This window comes from Dermochelys coriacea, chromosome 5 (genome assembly GCF_009764565.3).
Source record: "Dermochelys coriacea isolate rDerCor1 chromosome 5, rDerCor1.pri.v4, whole genome shotgun sequence".
NCBI lineage: Eukaryota > Metazoa > Chordata > Testudines > Dermochelyidae > Dermochelys > Dermochelys coriacea.
The window spans coordinates 16,712,916-16,732,521 of record NC_050072.1 but is presented as its reverse complement, the minus strand read 5'-3'; the positions used below and the strand labels follow the sequence as shown (position 1 = coordinate 16,732,521).

At 52.3% G+C, this 19,606-nt stretch overlaps 1 protein-coding gene across 4 annotated transcripts in view; it reads right to left on the bottom strand.

Moving 5' to 3' along the window:
• Positions 1-15,099: 15,099 nt before the first annotated feature.
• SKA1 (spindle and kinetochore associated complex subunit 1) overlaps positions 15,100-19,606 on the bottom strand; it is a 52,361-nt gene continuing 47,854 nt past the window's right edge. For 2 of the 4 annotated variants that reach the window (XM_043514978.1, XM_043514979.1), the window contains 2 exons: positions 18,229-18,306; positions 15,100-16,443 (listed from right to left, as the gene is read on the bottom strand). In XM_043514978.1, the coding sequence (XP_043370913.1) occupies positions 16,295-16,443; positions 18,229-18,306 (227 nt within the window). In that variant the 3' untranslated portion in view covers positions 15,100-16,294. The remainder of the gene's footprint in view (positions 16,444-18,228; positions 18,307-19,606) is intronic. The other 2 variants (XM_038401985.2, XM_043514980.1) reach the window with 1 other exon arrangement.

Genomic DNA, 19,606 nt, shown 5'->3' with positions numbered 1-19,606 from the left:
CCCCGTGGAATAATGCACCCGGTAATGCGCCCCCTGGTAGGGGACTAGGAAAGACCGCTCCAGCGCCTCTCCGTCACGCACCGGCGGCGGCAGTTGAAGCTGCACTTGCCGGCGGAACAAGAGGACGTGATGGAGGGCGGGGTCTTTGCAGCCCAATGGGAGAGGGCTGATGACAGAGATGGGCTTCCCCAAGGTAGAGAGGGCGGGTAACAGGGCGCCATTGGGGAGAAAGGGAGGGACGGAGGTCAGGACCAGGCCGACACCCAGGTCCTCTAGCGGCTCTAAGGGGACAAACATGCCCCCTACTGCCAGGCCCTTCTCCACCGCCTCCTGGGCGGCAGCCAGGTTAAGAAGAAGACGACCTTGCCATATGTTTTGGAGGCCGCCACAGTGGCCGTGGGCCCCACCACCCTCGCCAACGCCCGCACATAGGTCTCCACTTGGGGAGAGGCGGGCACCAGGAGGCAACGGACGCCGTGCTTCCTGGTCATGGTGGGAAAGGGGCCCCGGCCGCCATAGATAGTAGCGGAGGCGGTGGGCGGGAGAGATAACGTAGCGGCAGGCGGGGGGGGCTGCCGCTACCTGGGCGTATGCTCTGGGGGCTGGGAAAGGGACACCCACAGAGCTGGTGGAGGGAACAGCGGGGAGGGACGCTCCAGCCGGCGGTGGGGCCGGGGCATTGAGGGTAGCCCCTGCCATGGAGGGCAGCCCCTGCCATGGAGGGCCTGGTCTTTTTTGTGGGGCCCTTCCCCTTCTTCTTCCCCTGGCCCTTCCCGCCAGCTGGGGGGCTCCCCCAGAATCTGAGGGTGTGAGAGATGTGGCAGCAGTGGAGATCACCCCGGTGCCCATCGCTGCTGGTGCCCCAGAGGGGGCGGTGGCAGATGGTTCAGCAACAGAAGTAGAAGCTTGGGAGGGTGATGGAGGGGCAGGTGGGGGAGGAGCAGCTCGGGCTGCTGGAGGGGCCCCACCCGTCTCATCCCCCGCCATCATGAGTAGGGAGAGAAGGGGAGACACCAGAAGGAGGAGGGGAAGCAGGTCGACCACTCCTCCCCGCTAGGCTGCAGGCAGGGGAGGAGGGCACCAAAAGGAGTGAGCTGGATGGGGGGCAATCAGGGGTTAGGGTTCAGTCGCCGACAGAGGGTGGAATTCCGGCTCCTCTTGGTGCACTAGGGGAGGGGGGGATACAACAACATTCGGGGTGCAGTGAAGAGGGTTCAAACTAAAATGGGGGAGTTGCACAAGCACATGGGAGGGGACATGGGCACACGGAGCAAGGGGCTAAGCAGGCTGGAGGTAGGGCAGGGAAACCAAGGGGCTAGCCTCAAAGGCTGGGGTAGAGCAAACAAATATAGGCTGCAGGAGGAAATGGGCGGGGCAGGCAAACAAATTGAAGGTAGTAAACAGGGGCTGGGGCATAAGGGGGGGCAAAGCTACAAGTGGCAAATAGGGCAGGTAGTAAAGGGCAAAGCTGTGAGGTGGGCAGTCTGGGGGGGGGCACATGCACCCACGTGCGCTTGCACAAATCTTTTTAGGCTGGCTGCTGCTTCTGGCCCAAAAGGTGGAAATAAGAGATGGCAAGCCAAGCAAGCAGCTGAGTCCAGAGGCAGGAGCTGAGGCAGATGGTATACAGGCAGTGGGGGTGGTGGAGGGGGCAGCCATGGTGGTAGTAGTGGTAGGGGTTGGGGGGGACACACAGATAGATCGGGGGGCAGCTCCACGCCACACCCCATGTCCCTACAAACACAGTCAAGACCCCCACCACAAGAGCACAGTTTGAAAATTACTTAGTCTTAGGGCCCCCTCCACGGTGGTCTGCAAAGTCCCTAGGTGCTCCCCCACTGGTAAATGGTCCTCTTCTCCTCCTCGGGCTTCAGCAGTTCCAGCCAGCAGACTGTACAGCAGCAGCAGCAGCTCCAGGAACTCCAGGTGGTGGTCCAGACAAGCAGAAAGGACCCCTCTCAGGTGGTGGTGGTGTCCACAACAGCAATGGCTGGGGTCCCTCACTCCTCCTCTCTGGGGAGTGGGCTAACAGCCCCCCCGGGGCTGCAGTTGGAGCAGTAGCAGCACCTGAGAGTGGGGGGTCCAGCAACCAGGTACCAGAGAACGGGGGGGCGGGTGTCTGGTCCAGCCAGGGGAGCAGCTGGAGCAACAGGGAGAGCTTAGGGCCAAGCAGCAGGAGTAGCAGCTTCCCACCTCCCGCCAAGCTAGAAGGCTATGGAAGAGTAGTGGGAGAGAGAGCGAGAGAGAGAGATTAGCTCCAAGTTGAGCAGATCGCTGGTCTTATTGGGATCCGGGAAGTGGGAGGGCGAAGCCCGTCCACTGCTAAAGGATCCCCCCCAGCCTAAAAGGGGGATCCACAGGACCTAGATACCAAAAAATTCCAGGGGACAACTAATGAAATAACAGGGACAGGAGTGCGGTCAAAGGGTCAAACGAAGGGAACCGGATGGGGACACCGAGCAGAGAATCCCAGACAGCGCCCACTGCTCCTCAAAGACGTCAAGGGAGTCAGAGGACGCCGCCCAGAGGAACTCTGCCCGGATACGTGAATGGACCGAGGATCGGAAATAGGCCCCACACTCACAGGAGACTCCATCAGCCAACCTCCTCACTCTGGTTTTATAGATGGCCATTTTTGGAGGGCCAGGAGGAGGTTGACCAGGTGATCCCGTGACTTTGTGGGGCCACGGATAGGGAGTGCATAAATGAGAAGGTGAGGGGAGAAGTGTAACCAAAAACGTAATAAAATATTGGTGAGGAGCCGGAATAGGGGCTGCAGCCTAGCACACTCCAAGTATATATGTGCTAGGGTATCCCTCATGCCGCAAAAGGGGCAGGTGTCTGGGATTGAGGTGAACCGCGCCAAGTACACGCCCGTGCTCACGGCTCCGTGAAGGAGCCACCAACTGACATCCCCGGCGGGCCTTGGGACTAAGGTGGAATATAGGCTGGCCCACCGGGGCTCCTCACCCTCCAAAGGTGGCAGGAGGTCCCGCCATTTTGTATCGGGGCGGGACACGAGGGTGCGGGCGTGAAGGGTGTGGAGCACGAGCGTGTAGAGATGTTTTCTTGGCGCGGTTTGAAAGCAGACCGGCTGCATCTTGTGCAGCCGGCTTTTAGTGAAGGGGTGAAGGGGTCGGTTGGGTCCACGGGGCAGGGGTCCAATTAAAAGGTCCGGCGGGCTTGGGGTAATGGGTGGGCGGGGCGTGCCCTCGTGCAGGACCCGGTCGAGATGAACCCGAGCAGCGGGCGGCAAAGCGGCCTTCACCTCCTGAAATATGCGCCGGGTCTGGAAAAGGTCTGGAAAACCCCATCCACTGAGCGAGCGTCAGGGGATCCAGCAGTCTCCCCGGTCATAGTCCAGGAGGTCTCCGACTCTTGTGACCTCTGCCAGGACCAAACTCTGGCGCACCGACGGGACTCCACCACCTGCACACGGAGCTGGGGGTTGTGTAGCAGGGGCTCCGCGAGGACATCTGCCCCCTCGGTGGCCGCCACGGACCTGGTTGTTGTAAAGAGTTTCCAGGTCCGGAGAAGGTCCTGGTAGAAGACCAGCAGCCCGGAAAGGTCTCGCGGAAGACCTCTCGGATGGAGATAAAGGAGCTGCCGGTCGTATCGGAGCCCTTGGAAGTGGCGCAGGAAGGCGTGCGCCAGTATGCTCCACGCCGGACTACCTGCACCATAAAGGAGCCTCTGCAGGGTCTGGAGGCGGAAGACATGGACCTGAGTGAGCAGACATTTTAGGCCCTGCCCTTCCTCCTCCAGAGGTAGATGTCCGGAGGTTGGCCAGGAAATCCGGGACCAGGACCAGGGTGTTGAGCCGGTACCAGAGCATGGACAGGACTAGTTGATTAAGCACTAGCGCTCTCCCTCGAAGGGAGAGGCACCAGAGTAGTCCTGTCCATTTCCGGAGCCGCTCTATCACCCCGCCCTCTAAATTCTGCCAGTTCTCCGGCGGAGAGGGATGTGTGGCAGAAAGGTAAACGCCCAGATAGAGCAGCGGACCCGTGCTCCACCGGATGGCCTGAAGCGTGGGTGTGAGGGAGCTCGCCTGCCGCCAGTCCCCTACCACCAAGCCAGTTGACCCAGTTGACCCGCGCGGAGGAGGCTGCCAAATAGATGGCCTGGCAAGCCTCCACCCGCGCCAAGTCGCCCGGGTCCTGGACCACGAGGAGCACGTCATCAGCGTACGCCGACAGGACCAGCCGCAGCTCCGGCTCCCGCAGCACCAAACCTGTCAACCTCCTTCGGAGAAGACAGAGGAAGGGCTCGATAGCCAGAGCGTACAGCTGACCCGAGAGGGGGCACCCCTGCAGTACTCCTCGCCCGAAGCTGACCGGTTCGGTCAGGGTCCAGTTGAGCCTGACCAGACACTCTGCGGAAGAGTACAGCACCCAGAGAAAATTCACAAACCTGGGTCTGAAGCCAAACGCCTACGGAGTGCTCAGGAGATACCCGTGATCCACCCTGTCGAACGCCTTCTCCTGATCTAAGGACAGGAGGGCGAATGACAGACCATCCCTACACCCAAGTTCCAATAGGTCCCGGACCAGATATAGGTTGTCGAAGATGCTGCGGCCCGGGACGGTGTAGGTCTGGTCTGGGTGGACCACGTCCGCCAGCATGGACCGTAGCCGCAGCGAGATGGCTTTTGCCATGACTTTGTAGTCCATGCTGAGGAGCGAGACGGGACGCCAATTTCGTAAATCGCAGAGGTCCCCCTTCTTTGGCAATAAGGCCAGCATGGCTCGCCTGCACGAAAGAGGGAGGACCCTGCTCTGCAAAGACTTGGCCCAGACGGTGACTAGGTCTGGGCCCAGGACATCCCACAACACGCGGTAGAACTCCACGGTCAGCCAGTCCATGCCCGGAGATTTATTGGTGAACATGCAACGGAGGGCTTCCGAGAACTCGGCCAGACTGAGAGCCAGTTCTAGCCGGTCTTGGTCGCCTGCGCTGACCGTCAGGAGCTCTTCCCACAGCACTCTGCAAGCGTTAGGATTGGTTGGATCCGGGGAGAAAAGGCTTGTATAGAAGGCTCTCGCTCTCCCGCACATCTCCACCGGATCCGTGAGGGGGATGCCATCTTCTGCCAGTAGGCAGATGACATGTTTTTTAGCCCCCCTCTTTTTCTCCAGGGCGTAGAAGAAGCGGGAGCCACGATCCATCTCCCGAAGGAGATGGATGCGGGATCGAACAAAGGCATCCCGGGCCCAATGGTCCTCAAGGGTCCAGAGATCCTCCCGGCACGCTCTGCAGAGGGGTGGATCCTCGGGGCTGGCGGCCAGACGCCTCTCCAGCTCTAAGAGCTCCAGTTCCAACTGCTCTATCGCCACATCACTCCGTCGCCTGGCACCCCGGGTGTAGTCGCGGCAGAAGAGCTTGGCGCGCACCTTCCCTAGGTCCCACCACTGCCGCGCCGAGGGAAAGGCACGCCACTGCCCTCGCCAGGCCAGCCAGAACTCCCGGAAGGACGCCACGAAGCACGCATCCTCCAGCAAGCTGTTGTTAAAATGCCAATAGGCTGGCCCCGGCCTCTCCACGCAGAGGGAGGCTGTCACGGTGGTTATATGATGGTCAGAAAATGGGGCCGGCCAAATGCTGGAGGAGTGGGCTCGTGAAAGATGAAAGTGTGATAAATAAATGAGGTCCAACCAGGAGTGGCACGACCGATGGGCCTCCACCCGGACAAAGGTGAACGTGGAAGTGTCATCCGGGTGGTGGTCGCGCCAGACGTCCACCAGGGAGTGGTGTTCGACTATCTCCTGGAGGACGGCGACGGCGGCCGGGCTCTGCTCGGTCCCCGAGCGGTCCCGCTCCTCAAGGGTGATGTTAAAGTCCCCTCCCAGGATCAGGATCATGAGGATCCAAGGTGCCGAGGAAGGCGGATGCCTGCTGAGAGAATTGCAGCCGCTCTGGGCTCGCTGCTGGGGCATAGATGTTGACGAGATTGACTACCAGCCCCTCCATGCGGACCCGGAGGTGCAGCAGGCGACCCAGCACAGCCTCGGCGACCCCCAGCACCTCAGGCCGTAGGTCGGGAGAGAACAGGGTCGCCACTCCAGCCATACGAACTGTGAGGTGGCTAAAGTAGACCCTGTCCCCCCAATCCAGCTGCCAGCTGTCTTCGGCGGTAGGATCCGTATGGGTCTCCTGCAGGAAAACCACAGAGTATCTCCCTTCCCGAAGGAAGGAGAGCACCTGGGACCTGCGGAGACCCATCCTACAGCCACGGGTGTTCAATGTTGCGATGGTAAAGGGTGCCATGAGGAGGGCTGGGGGGGATCCTCGCCAGCAGGGATGCTCGTGGCTCCCGGCGGGCCGCGCAGCAGTCCGTGACCCACCCCGTAGGTGAGTAAGGAGTCACGGAAGAGGCGGACCTCCTGGTAGGTCGCGGCGCCCTGCCTCCTGGTCCTTTTACCCTCCCCCATGAGGGCCCTTGCGGCCCGGAGGATTTGATTAAAGTCCCCCCATCGCTGGAGAGCAAGCTGGACTTTGTTGCGGGAGCCACAGACGTCTTCTAGGAACTCCCGCAACTCCTCTCGCAGCGCATGGGGGGCTGGGGTATGGTCTCCTGATTACTCCCCGACGGGGCCCTTGGTACAGCCCCGTGGCTCACCGAGATGGGCAGACAGGGTGCGGACCCCCGACGGGGCTCCTGATAAGTTGGCTTAAATGCTGGAGTGATAGGGGGCGGCGGAGGGAAGATAGCAGCCCTTGGTAGGTTGGAACGGGGAAACACAAAGGCTGCTCCCTGGGGGTCATCTGTTGGCAAGGGGAAGGAGACAGCCCCAGGGGCGGCAATAACATCTCGGGATGTGGGCGGGATAGGGACAGGGGCGGGGCAAGGTTAGAGGTGAGATTCTGGGCGGGTAGAGGGCTCTCAGTGATACCGGGCGCAGGCTCTATGGTGGATTTGGCAGCCACGGCATCAGGGGGTGGATTCTCTCCTGTAGGGCCCTCTCCCGGGAAGGAGGTCGAATGCTCCTCACCAACGACGGGTGCCTCTCGTAGCTCAGGTCCCGGCTGCGTGGCACTGGCCGTCGCCTCAACAGGTTTGGCGGCCCTCAGTGGGGTGCCATCTGCAGCCGGGTTGATGGAGGAGTCCAGGGGCCCCTCGGAGGTGGGAGCGGAAGCAACGGTTAGGGGGAGGGAGCATGGGGAAAGGGGGGCTGGAGTGAAGTCGCCTATATCGAGGCCCGCTGGCATAGGGTCGTCCTCCCCCTGGGTAACCGGGGTCAGACCCAGGGCCTCGATCTCCTCATATATTGATGGGAGATAAGTTTCCGCCACCCCGGGATTCTCCCCGCTGCCACCTGATGCGACTGTTGCCTCGGGGCACACTGAGGTTTCAGATAGAGTCTCGGGGGCCTTGGAGGAGAAGGACTCCCGTGGAGGGGAGATATCACCTTCCAGTGCAGCTATGTCTTCCCCAACCGGCACTGGTGGATGGAACACACCCGTGGGTAGAGCGGAAGGCTCGGCATCAGTGCCCCCCTTCCTGGTCTTCCGGGGGGCCTCCGCATCAGATGGGAGGAGCAGAGCTTGAACCTTCCGCTTGCCCTGCTTCTCCTGGACTAGGGCCCAGCCCTCCATAGCATCATCTAGGGGCTGGCTAGCAGGGGTTGTGTCAGGGGGCAGAGGCGATGGCTCAGGGACTCGAGGGGGTAACGGTGGGGCAGCACAAGGGAGGGAAGATTCCTCTTGGGGCGGGCCCTCTACCATGCCCGGTGGTGTCCCTGCCGCACCCTCCTCCACAGGCCCTGCCAGATTGCAAGCTGCAGGGGTGGGGCTCTCCCGCTCGTCTGGGCATAGTTGGGGAGGTGGCCCTTGGGCCTGAGCGGGAGCAATGGTGGACTGGGAAGGAGGAGGGGTGTTTTCGGGCGCCGGGCAGCCAGGGGTGCCGGGCAGCCAGGGGTGCTGGCGACAATGAGGCCGGTGCCCTGCCGGGGCTCGGGGGTCCCGGATGCCCTTCCTTGCCAGGCCAGGGGGCAGTCCCTCTGGACGTGCCCCATCACCCGGCAGAGGTAGCACCGGGCCTCCCCCATGGAATAATGCACCAGGTAATGGGCCCCCTGGTGGGGGACTAGGAATGACCCCTCCAGCACCTCTCCGTCACGCGCCGCTGGCGGCAGTTGAAGCTGCACTTGCCGGCGTAACGAGAGGACGTGACGGAGGGCGGGGTCTTTGCAGCCCAATGGGAGAGGGCTGATGACAGAGATGGGCTTCTCCAAGGTAGAGAGGGTGGGTAACAGAGCGGCATTGGGGAGAAAGGGAGGGACGGAGGTCAGGACCAGGCGGAAACCCAGGTCCTCTAGCGGCTCTAAGGGTCAAAGACGCCCCCCACCGCCAGGCCCTTCTCCACCGCCTCCTGGGCGGCGGCCTCCGATGTTAAGAAGACGACGACCTTGCCATACTTTTTGGAGGCCGCCACAATGGCCGTGGGCCCCATCACCCTCGCCAACGCCCGCACATAGGTCTCCACGTGGGGTGAAGCGGGCACCAGGAGGCAACCGACGCCGTGCTTCCTGGTCATAGTGGGAAAGGGGCCCCGGCCGCTATAGGTGGTAGTGGAGGCGGTGGGCAGGAGAGATGACATAGCGGCAGGCGGGGGAGCTGCCGCCACCTGCGTGTACGCTCTGGGGGCCGGGGGAGGGACACCCGCAGAGTTGGTGGAGGGAACAGCAGAGAGGGATGCCCCAGCCAGCGGTGGGGCCGGGGCATTGGGGGCAGCCCCTGCCATGGAGGGCCTGGTCTTCTTAGCAGGGCCCTTCCCTTTCTTCTTCCCCTGGCCCTTCCCGCTGGCTGGGCTGGCTCCCCCCGAATCTGAGGGGGTGAGACATGGCAGCAATGGAGGTCACCCTGGTGCCCGTCGCTGCTGGTGCCCCAGCGGGGGCGGTGGCAGATGGTTCCGCAGCGGAGGTAGAAGCTTGGGGGGGGTGACAGAGGGGTAGGCAGGGGGGGGAGCTCGGGCTGCTGGAGGGGTCTTACCCGTCTCATCCCCCGCCATCATGAGCAAGGAGGGAAGGGGGGACACCAGAAGGAGGAGGGGAGAGGGGAAGCAGGTTGATCACTCCTCCCTGCTAGGCTGCAGGCAGGGGAGGAGGGCGCCAAAAGGGGTGGGCTGGACGGGGGGCAATCAGGGGTTAGGGTCAGTAACCGACACACGGTGGAATTCCGGCTTCTCTTGGTGCACTAGAGGAGGGGGGGATACAACAACATTGGGGGTGCAGTGAAGAGGGTTGCAACTAAAATGGGGAATTGCACAAGCGCATGGGAGGGGGAATGGGCACACGGAGCGAGACACTAAGCGGTCTGGAGTTAGGCCAGGGAAACCAAGGGGCTAGCTTCAGAGACTGGGGCGGGGCAAACAAACAAAGGCTGCAGAAGGAAATGGGCGGGGCAGGCAAACAAACTGAAGCTAGTAAGGGGGCTGGGGCAAAAGGGGGGGCAAAGCTACAAGTGGCAAATGGGGCAGGTAGTAAAGGGCAAAGCTGGGGTGTAGGCAGTCCAGGGGGGCATATGTGCCCACATGCACTTGCACAAGTCTTTTTTTAAGCTGGCTGCTGCTTCTGCCCCAAAGGGTGGAAATAGGGCGTGGCAAGCCAAGCAAGCAGCTGAGTCCAGAGGCAGGAGCTGAGGCAGATGGTATACAGCCAGTGGGGGTGGTGGAGGGGGCAGCGGTGGTGGCGGCAGTGGTGGCGGTTGGGGGGGGACACACAGATGGATCGGGGGGCAGCTCCACACCACAGCCCGTGTCCCTGGCAACACAGTCAAGACCCCCACCACAAGAGCAGTTTGAAAATTACTCAGTCTGAGGGACCCCTCTACGGTGGTCTGCAAAGTCTCTAGGTGCGCTCTCACTGGTAGATGTCCTCTTTTCCTCCTCGGGCTTTAGCAGCTCCAGGCAGCAGACTCCACAGCAGCAGCTGCTCCAGGAACTCCAGGTGATGGTCCAGGCAGGCAGAAAGGACCCCTCTCAGGTGTGGTGGTGGTATCCACAAGAGCAGTGGCTGGGGCCCCTCACTTCTCCTCTCTGGGGCGTGGGCTAGCAGCCCCCCCCCCCGGGGCTGCAGTTGCAGCAGTAGCAGCTCCCAAGAGTGGGGGGTCCAGGAACCAGGTAGCAGAGAACGGGGGGTGTTTGGCCCAGCCAGGGGAGCAGCTGGAGCAGCAGGGAGAGCTTAGGTCCTAACAGCAGCAGGAGTAGCAGTTTCCCACCTCCCTCCAAGCTAGAAGGCTATGGCAGAGTAATGGGAGGGAGAGAGAGAGATTAGCTCCAAGCTGAGCAGATCTCTGGTACCAGGATAAGTGAAATGGCAGCTGCTCCAGGTCAATTAAGACACCTGGGGCCAATTAAGAACTTTCCAGAAGGCAGGGAGAAGGCTAGGTTGATTGGGACACCTGAAGCCAATCAGGGGCTGGCTGAAACTAGTTAAAAGCCTCCCAGTCAGTCAGGTGGGGGTATATGTCTGGAGTTGTAGGAAGGAATTGTGCTGTTGGAGAGACTGGGTAGTACACACCATATTAGGCACAAGGAAGGAGGTCCTGAGGTAAGGGTGAAGTGGAGCTTGAGGAAGTGAGGCCTGCTGTGGGGGAAGTAGCCCAGGGAATTGTACACGTCATGTTTCTAAAAGGTCACCTATCATAGCTGATACTATTAGGGTCCCTGGGCTGGAGCCTGGAGTAGAGGGTGGGCCTGGGCTCCCCCCTGACCTTTACCCCCTGATTAATCACTGAAACAACAGTGACTGTGTAAGGAAGGTTAATTTCTCCTCATCTCCCTTCCTGGCTTATGATGAAAATTGCTAAGTAGACTGTGACCTTTGTCTCTAGAGAGAGAAGAGTTATACGGAGGGTCACAGTGAGCCTCTGTGGCTAGTGAAATCCGCCAGGAAACGTGGGACTCACAGAGGGAAGGACAGAGCTTTTTCACAAGAGGTAGTACTGAAGCACTCAACTTCAAGGAAAGGGATTTTAAAAATAATGAGGTTTCAGAGTAGCAGCCGTGTTAATCTGTATCTGCAAAAAGAAAAGGAGTACTTGTGGCACCTTAGAGACTTCCAAATTTATTTGAGCATAAGCTTTCGTGAGCTACAGCTCACTTCATCGGATGCATTCGGTGGAAAATACAGTGGGAAGACTTATATATACACACACAGAACATGAAACAATGGGTTTTATCATACACCTGCACATCTACCAATGTGATATATGCCATCACGTGCCGGCAATGCCCCTCTGCCATGTACATTGGTCAAACTGGACAGTCTCTACGTAAAAGAATAAAGGGACACAAATCAGACATCAAGAATTATAACATTCAAAAACCAGTTGGAGAACACTTCCATCTCTCTGGTCACTCGATTACAGACCTGAGAATGGCTATCCTTCAACAAAAAAGCTTCAAAAACAGACTCCAATGAGAGACTGCTGAATTGGAATTAATTTGCAAACTGGATACAATTAACTTAGGCTTGAATAGAGACTGGGAGTGGATGAGTCATTACATAAAGTAAAACTATTTCCCCATGCAGCCAGTCACGCAAGTTGTTGTTCTTCAGATATTTCTTAGTAAGGTACTTCTGAAGTTACAGTAATTTTGCTCTTGCTTCTCTCAATGGTCACCAGACCTCCACCCAGTTTACCAGCTTTTCCATTCACTTTGATTCGTTCTTGCAAGAACTGCTCGAAGTTGGCTGCGTCCATGATTCCATCTTCAACAGGATGGGTGCAGTCCAGAGTAAATTTTAGGACCTGCTTTTTTTTTTTTTTTTGCCACCTTTCATCACAGGCTTCTTCACAGGTGCCATGGCGGCTGCCATTCCACCCCGCACTGTTCCTCAGATGTTCTTAACAACTGCTGGAAATGGCCCACCCTGATTATCACCACAAAAGGTTTTCCTCCTTCCCCCCCTCCTTCCTGCTGCTAACAGCTCATCTTAAGTGATCATTTTCCTTACAGTGTGTATGATAAAACGTATTGTTTCATGTTCTCTGTGTGTGTGTATATAAATCTCCCCACTGTATTTTCCACCGAATGCATCCAATGAAGTGAGCTGTAGCTCAAGAAAGCTTACGCTCAAATAAATTTCTTAGTCTAAGGTGCCACAAGTACTTTTTTTTTTTTAAATAATGAGGACATTTGTTAGAATCAGCCTCAGGGAAAATAATTTAGGAAATTAAAAACCCAGAGTAACAGAATGAAGGCTGCTCACTAATATCCTGTTAATTACAGAAGGTGTGCATTCCCCAGAAAGAGTGTTAGGAAAAAAGCTAGTACAGCAAGATAATCAAGCTTACTCAGTTCAAAACAAATACAATAAAAATGTAATGCAGCCAAAGTGATAATGATTGAACAGAACAAACTTTTTATGCAGTATTGGTCAGGATGTTAGGGACCAGATGGGTGAAGTAATATCTTTTATTGGACCAACTTCTGTTGGTGAGAGAGACAGCATTTCAAGCTTTCTGACTAGAAGAGTTCTGTGCAAGCTTGAAACTTCTCTCTATCACCAAGAGATGACAGAAGCTAGTCCAATAAAACATTCTCACCCTACCTTGCGTCTCAGAACAAACTTTGGCAGGAATATTAAGAGGTTAAGAAATGTGAATAGGCAAAGATAATGCAACTTTATTTTGTATATTGTCTCCATTAGATCTTCCTCCCCCCTCCGCCCCGCCCCCCAAAGACTTTGTGAGCCAACAGACCTGGTCTAGACAAGAAAAATGACTTATTGTTAGCAGCAGCAGGTGCTGCTGAACCAGTGGGGAACATAGTCAAGCTGCAAGCAGACAAACTGTGCTCAGCCCTATTTTAGAAATAGAGGTTAATCTTTGTGTATGCTCCCAGCTAAACCAGTTGTCTTGGTTACAGGACTAGCTGCACCTCTGTCCCCTTCCAGGTCTCTAAGTGCACGCCGCAGGATTTTCGCCTTTGTGCTTTCAACTCTCCGAGGATGGAATTCCACAATTTACCTGTTCCTAGATGAGGCCCTGGGCTACAGCATCCTGTGGATCAACCATGCTTACCAAGCAGGTCTGACTGAGTTTGAGTACCAATGGTTCTTCCTTTCGAAAATCTGTGACCAGTGGAGAACAGCACAATCAGACAACCTTTTAAAACCAAAATTACTGTTTATTTTAACAAAGCATTTAGAGAAAAAGGATTTTAAAACAATCTACATGCATCTCTATCTTGCCTTTCTCTGATGGTACTGGGACCCTAAATTCCCCGAACAACCCTCCTCCAGCGGAAAAAAAGTATTCCTTTTTAAGCCTGCCCCTGTTCTTTTGATCTCCTGTGTCCCTGGGGATTTTTCCTGCCCTGGCTGTTGTCTCTTAACAACTCAAGTATTTGCTGAGAAGCAGCTTATCTTGAGCCATTCTTTTTCTTTCTTCCTTGTTTTCCCCTACAGCCCCCTGTAAACTAAACCAACCTATTCAAAGAGTAAACATCCCACTAACCAAGTCAACGTACAGTATTCATAAGTTATTACAGAGCAGCTCCAAATCCATCACACCAGGGTTCAGCTGCAAACACGCACATGTTCTCAGCAATACGTGGACTGGTGAGAAGAGGACAGAAGAGAAGTCAGTCCAAGACAAGCAGAGGGAGAAGGCAGAAAATAAGTCTGCCAGAGGCTGGAGTGAGTTTATGGAGAGAGATTTTGAAAATAGAAGGTATGAATGAATGGGGAGCCAGTGGACTTGTATGATGGAGGTGATTTAATTTTTTTTAAATACATTCAGGATATTTCATCTATCCTCTGAAACATTCCTGAGAATACAAAGGGTATACTGCATGCTCTTCTAATCACCCATTCCTCTGCTACCCCTTAGAGGTACGTGCAGGATGTAGGGTAGGAGACGCTGAAGAGAGCACACAATGACTGCTGGGAGGAAGGAGTTAGCAATCCTAGACTGAGTGTGCTGCCTAAAGCTAAGAGCAATGAAGGGCTCTCCCTCACTGCTCTTCAGACATAGCTGGTCTGTCAGCTCACTCCCTTGCTGCTCATTCCATTAGGAGTCCCTCCTGAACCTTTAACTTTCAAATCTTAAGTCTGTAGTAAGATTGTGGATCTCCCTGCTTCTCCCTTCCCTCTGAACAGTACTCAGAGCTACGAACCCTCTGTGTGCCCACTATGTGGTCCCCCAATTTTGTGAGGGTAACGCTGGTATAGATTATAAGCTCCTTAGGGTAGGGCCCAGGATAGAGACTCTGTGTTCTGCACAGTGCTGTGCGCAGTGCTTCTGCTCAACAGTTAAAGAGCAGGTGGACTTCTCAGGACTGGGAACTACACCTTAAACATTAATTCAAATTTTAAAAAATGCTTCTGATTATAGGCTTACTTCTAAGGCACTACCTCATCTGTTTGTAGGATTACACTATTGGGTCCGCTGACATGGACTAAAGTGACTTCTCTAGGCCATTCTAAGTTGTACCAGCTGCCAACAGATCTAGGGCACAAAATAGCCTGCCGCCCATGTGCCCTTCTTTAGCCACAACACCTACACCAGCAGTCAAACCTCAGGGTGAATTAGAAGCCACTATAGTGGCTCTTTGATAACCTAGAGAACTACCCCCTATACTGGGGAGATTGTCCAGGGGGCAGGCTATTGGGGTTAGGGCTGCTTTGTGCTCATAGAGCAGTGTAAAGCAGATGAGAACATGGCCTGTGCTGGGGCTCAGTGGACATAGTACTATACAGAAGAAACAGTCCCTGTTTTACTCTAAACAGGTCGAGCCTACACTAACGTTTCCACCATTGCTAGCACCTAAGGAGCTGCACCTGTGATAGCCAAATAATGTCACAGCCACTATAAATTCTCAAGTGCAGAGACTAAAGTTTACCAAAAATTCAGAAGACACTTAGAAATTCAGAGAGAAAATCATTAAAGCTTTTGAAAACCAGTAAGAATTAAGCCAATGATCCATGAAGCCAGATCTCTCTGGTTCACTTCATGTACACTAAACTTTTAAGAAGAGAACAGATGGACCCATTTGACAGCTACTCAAACTGAAATTCAGATTGTGCACTCTTTCCACTTATGGCATTTGTGTTGAACAATACATAACATTCATTCAAGTATTATGCAGAATGGAGACTACAGCTTGGATCTCATCACGTCAGTATCAGAGTCTCAGACAGCAAAAGACTAAAACAAATACAGCCCTACTGAGCACTTATCCAGCCTCCTTTATTGACCTTTCAATAGTTCAAGGTTCAGTCAGGGTCTTCTGCTATTTAAACTATCTTATTATTACTGGCAACATACAAAAAAAGCTATTTTAGACTACTTGGTTAGTATAACAACAGGTGCAGGCTCAAGGAAGGAAAATAACCTTTGTCAAAACTTTTGTCATATAAAAACATCTTTAACTGCCTGCAACATTGGAATTTATTGCAAAAACAAATCTATTCTAAGATTGGTTATATGGAAGCTAGTGGGTAAGCAATGTTCTAGAATAAGAGCTGTCAATGTTAAATATTTTCAAAATGGAAGCAAAAATTTCAGTTACATTATCATGGTTCTAGTATTTGTTTTGATTAAATGGGTTGGACTGAAGAAGAAATCTGACTGATGAAATGTGAAAAACCAGTAGATTATAGAACCATCATCATCATGTTTGGAAGCATTTATCCACCTCAGAGCTGCATGCCTGGCTCATTTTGGAAACCCCAACTATAATTTTAGGATTAGAAGAAAAAGATTGTACAAAAAGTAGAAGAGTGGAAATCAATTTGATGCATTAACAAAATGAAATGCATACCCCCAAACAATTACCCATTGTTAAAGACAATCTCCATTTTATAAACACAAAAGCAGTATTACACTGCTGAGAATGCAGCTTTTCTGGCCACCACTTGTAGGGTGGCTAAAACATCTTTACCTGACAACCTCATGAAACCACTGCAACCACCGGGGTGTCAATTACATTCATTTCTACATTGGATCGGTTATTTATAATGGGAGCAAAGGCCAGTACAAGACACCAGAATCAAACAGTAGCCTAACTCAACAATTCAAATCAAAACAACTTTAAACATTTCAGGACCATCAGATGTTTCTAATCCTGGAGAATGAATGCACATGAAAGCAGACTTGTAATTCAAAGTGGATGCCTGATCAATGAGTTAGGCATTTGTTCATCATTTCTGTCATTTAGAAAATAAATTAGCCGAGTAGGGAATTTCTATGTATAGTGTCCTCTGACTTTCTGAAGGCAAACATTCTTATGCCTAACAAAATATTTATGCCCTTCAACCTGGGCAAAATCAAGTCCAAAACCATATTAGCAGATAACGTAACGGACGAGTCGTGCACCACGGACTTCCCGCACTCTGTGGCAATGCCGGAGGATGTTCAGAATGCTGTGAAAGCGCTTATCCACCTTCAGTTGTGTGAAGTCTTTTATATCAGCCTCCACGACAAAAAATTCACCTGGAGAACAAACATACCACATTGAGATGTAAACAAATATTTTATAGGATTAATTTAACATTTCAAAATGCAACACCCCAATCTTTTTCCACCATCACTTCACCTTGTTGATGAAATATACATTCAGGAAGCTCCCAAGTGGTGCACTGGCATCACACTTTGTCACAAGAATTCTGGTCCTGACCATTTTCTAAAATTAAATGCTGGAGATAAACATGATTTTCTGCTACTGAAACTGTACAGCTGCTGTTTGAAATGATTTGTCAGACACTGAACTAAAGATGCACAATGCCATGTATCTTAAAAAAATCTGTGGCTACAGTTAAGACCATATTGTAAACCATGCAGACATTTTGCTTCATTTTAGTCCTACACTGAACTCAATAGAACAGAAGGGTGTATTTTATAAGGTCGACATGACAGCCCAACCGCTTCCATAAAGCCATTGCATTCTAGCCACTGACTTTCCACAACTGCAGACCCAGATCTGTTTTATAGTTCAAGCTCACTTCTGTCTTAAATCAGTTTTTTTATAGATTGAGGACAGAATTTAAATAATGTTTCTTTAGTCATAAAAGCTATTTATAGTCACAAATTCAAATTCAGTTTATACATCAAATTCTAAATTAAACTGCAGTATCCAGCACGACAGTTTATTTCTTTAGCACAACATGAAGATGAAGAATATCTGTTGCTATACCTGTTTGCACTGGAAGCTGGTTATGGGGAAATTGAAATGTGAAATTATCCAGCCAGACCACAAATCCTTTATCCTAAATAATACGTCTAGATATTGGATAAAGAAGTCCACCAGGCAGTGCAAATACAAATAGGATTATGTGGCCCCAATCTAGAAGAGTTTACAGTCTAAGGCCCCAATTCTGCAACTACATCCACATGGGCGCTGAATGTATTTGCCAGATTGGGCTAAATTTATGTCATGATGCAACAAAGGAGTAAGACAGGTCAAGGGTTAAAGCAATGAGATTACATGGTTACTCAGCAAAGTCTACTGCACAGCATGCTGGGACTGAAGGCCTATTGTTTGTTTTTTTTTAAAAAATACCTAATCAATCAAATAATACACGTGTGTGTATAGTCATTGTAGAAAAAAAAGTAATGCTGCCTCCATGGCTCACTCTGCCCTGCAACTAATGATGGTATCTCTGTACCTCTCCCCAAGTCAACTGGAGCTGCGGGGGGCAGCGCCTGCAGCAGACATTGTTAGCAGTGTGTCTGCATGCGTCTCTCCTCCGCAGGAGGCAGTGGGGAGGTTCTTGGGCTGCAGATGGCATGCGGGCCAGGACTTTGAGACCCTGGTCTAGATAATACTTAGTCATGTCTCAGTGCAGTGGATTGGACTAGATGACCTATCAAGATCCCTTCCAGTCCTACATTTTTATTATTCTAACAGCAAGCAGAAGTATTGGAAACAACCATTTGTTTATATATAAAATAAAATCATAATACGCATTCTACAGCTCAGACTTTATTAACTAAATCAATGATACTCAAAGAGCCACAGTAGTGTGAAAATATATTATTCTCACAGCAAATAAATTAATAACTTAGTGCAAGCTGGTAACTTAAATGGTTAATAACATAGTAAAAGCATCCTGACTGGTTAATAACTTAGATTGGTTAATAATTAAATCACACAGTGTTTTAATATCATGTGCTGCAAAGAGCCACAGGAGATACATTAAAGAGCCACTTGCAGCATGCGAGCCTCAGTCTGAGTATCAATGAACTAGATACTCTCATGTCTTGTAGAGTAACGCTCACCCAAATCCTTGCAGCACTTTATAGTCACGTTCACCGTGACTCTCCTTTCATGAGGCAGACATGTTGTCAGCTTGTCTCCTAGGTGACCAATTCAGTATGTTCCTCCCCCCCCCAAGATATACTTGTCCTATCCTTTGTCTTTACTCATAAACTGGACACAACTGCTATTTGTTTCATCTTGCAGATTTCCTTTCTTGTAGCTTTCACAATCTCTTATTTTGCCTGTGCCTCAGTATGCAGATAGGCATAGAGTGAGAGTCATACAATACACAATACTCAAATGGCCAGACAGAGAGATAGGTGTCTGTTACTCCGGCCTGAAAGGAACATTTCCAAGATATGTCACCTCCTGGTAACCTGCCTTAACTCCAAGAGCTTAAGAACATTATCTTTAGTATAGCTACATAACTCCTTAATATTATCTGTACGTACACTTTACAACGATGACGACAACTTGTGAATACGGGCTCTCAGTAGGAATTTCACATGGCACCCTTCAGTAAACTATTATGCATATATCTGACACAGGGGATCCCTGTAAAACTCTATGCACCCACTGTGCCCTCAGCCCATTGACACCCAGGGGTCCCTCGGTCACATGATAACTTGGTTCTATGCTGTCTATTCTCATAGACTTTAAGGTCAGAAGGGACCATTGTGATCATCTAGTCTGACTTCCTACAAATTGCAGCACACAGAATCTCGTCCTCCCACTCCTGTAATAGACCCCTAACCTCTGGCTGAGTTACTTAAGTCCTCAAATTATGGTTTAAAGACTTCAAATTACAGAGAATTCACCATTTACACTAGCTTAAACCTGCAAGTGACTCATGCCTCTGCCAATTTGACTGGAGGGGAAAATTCTTTCCCGACCCCAAATATGGCAATCAGTTAAACCCCAAGCATATGGGCAAGACCCATCAGGCAGATACCTGGGAAAAAATTCTCTGTGGTAACTCAGAGCACACCCCATCTAGTATCCCATCTCTGGCCGTTGGGGATTTTTGTTACTGGCAGTCGCTGATGGGCCTCATCCCATTGTAGGCCGTCCCACCATACCATCCCCTCCATAAACTTATCAAGCTCAGTCTTGAAGCCAGTTAGGTTTTCGTCCCCATTGCTCCCCCCAGCCTAGAAGGCTGTTCCAGAACTTCACTCCTCTGATGGTTAGAAACAAGCCTAAACTTGTTGATGGCCAGTTTATATTCATTTGTTATTGTGTCCACATTGGCACTTAAATAACTCATCTCCCTCAGTCCTATTTATCCCTCTGATGTATTTATCGAAAGCAATCGTATCTCCCCTCAGCCTTCTTTTAATTAGGCTAAACAAGCCAAGTTCTTGGAGTCTCTTCTCATAAGGAGGGTGTAATATATGC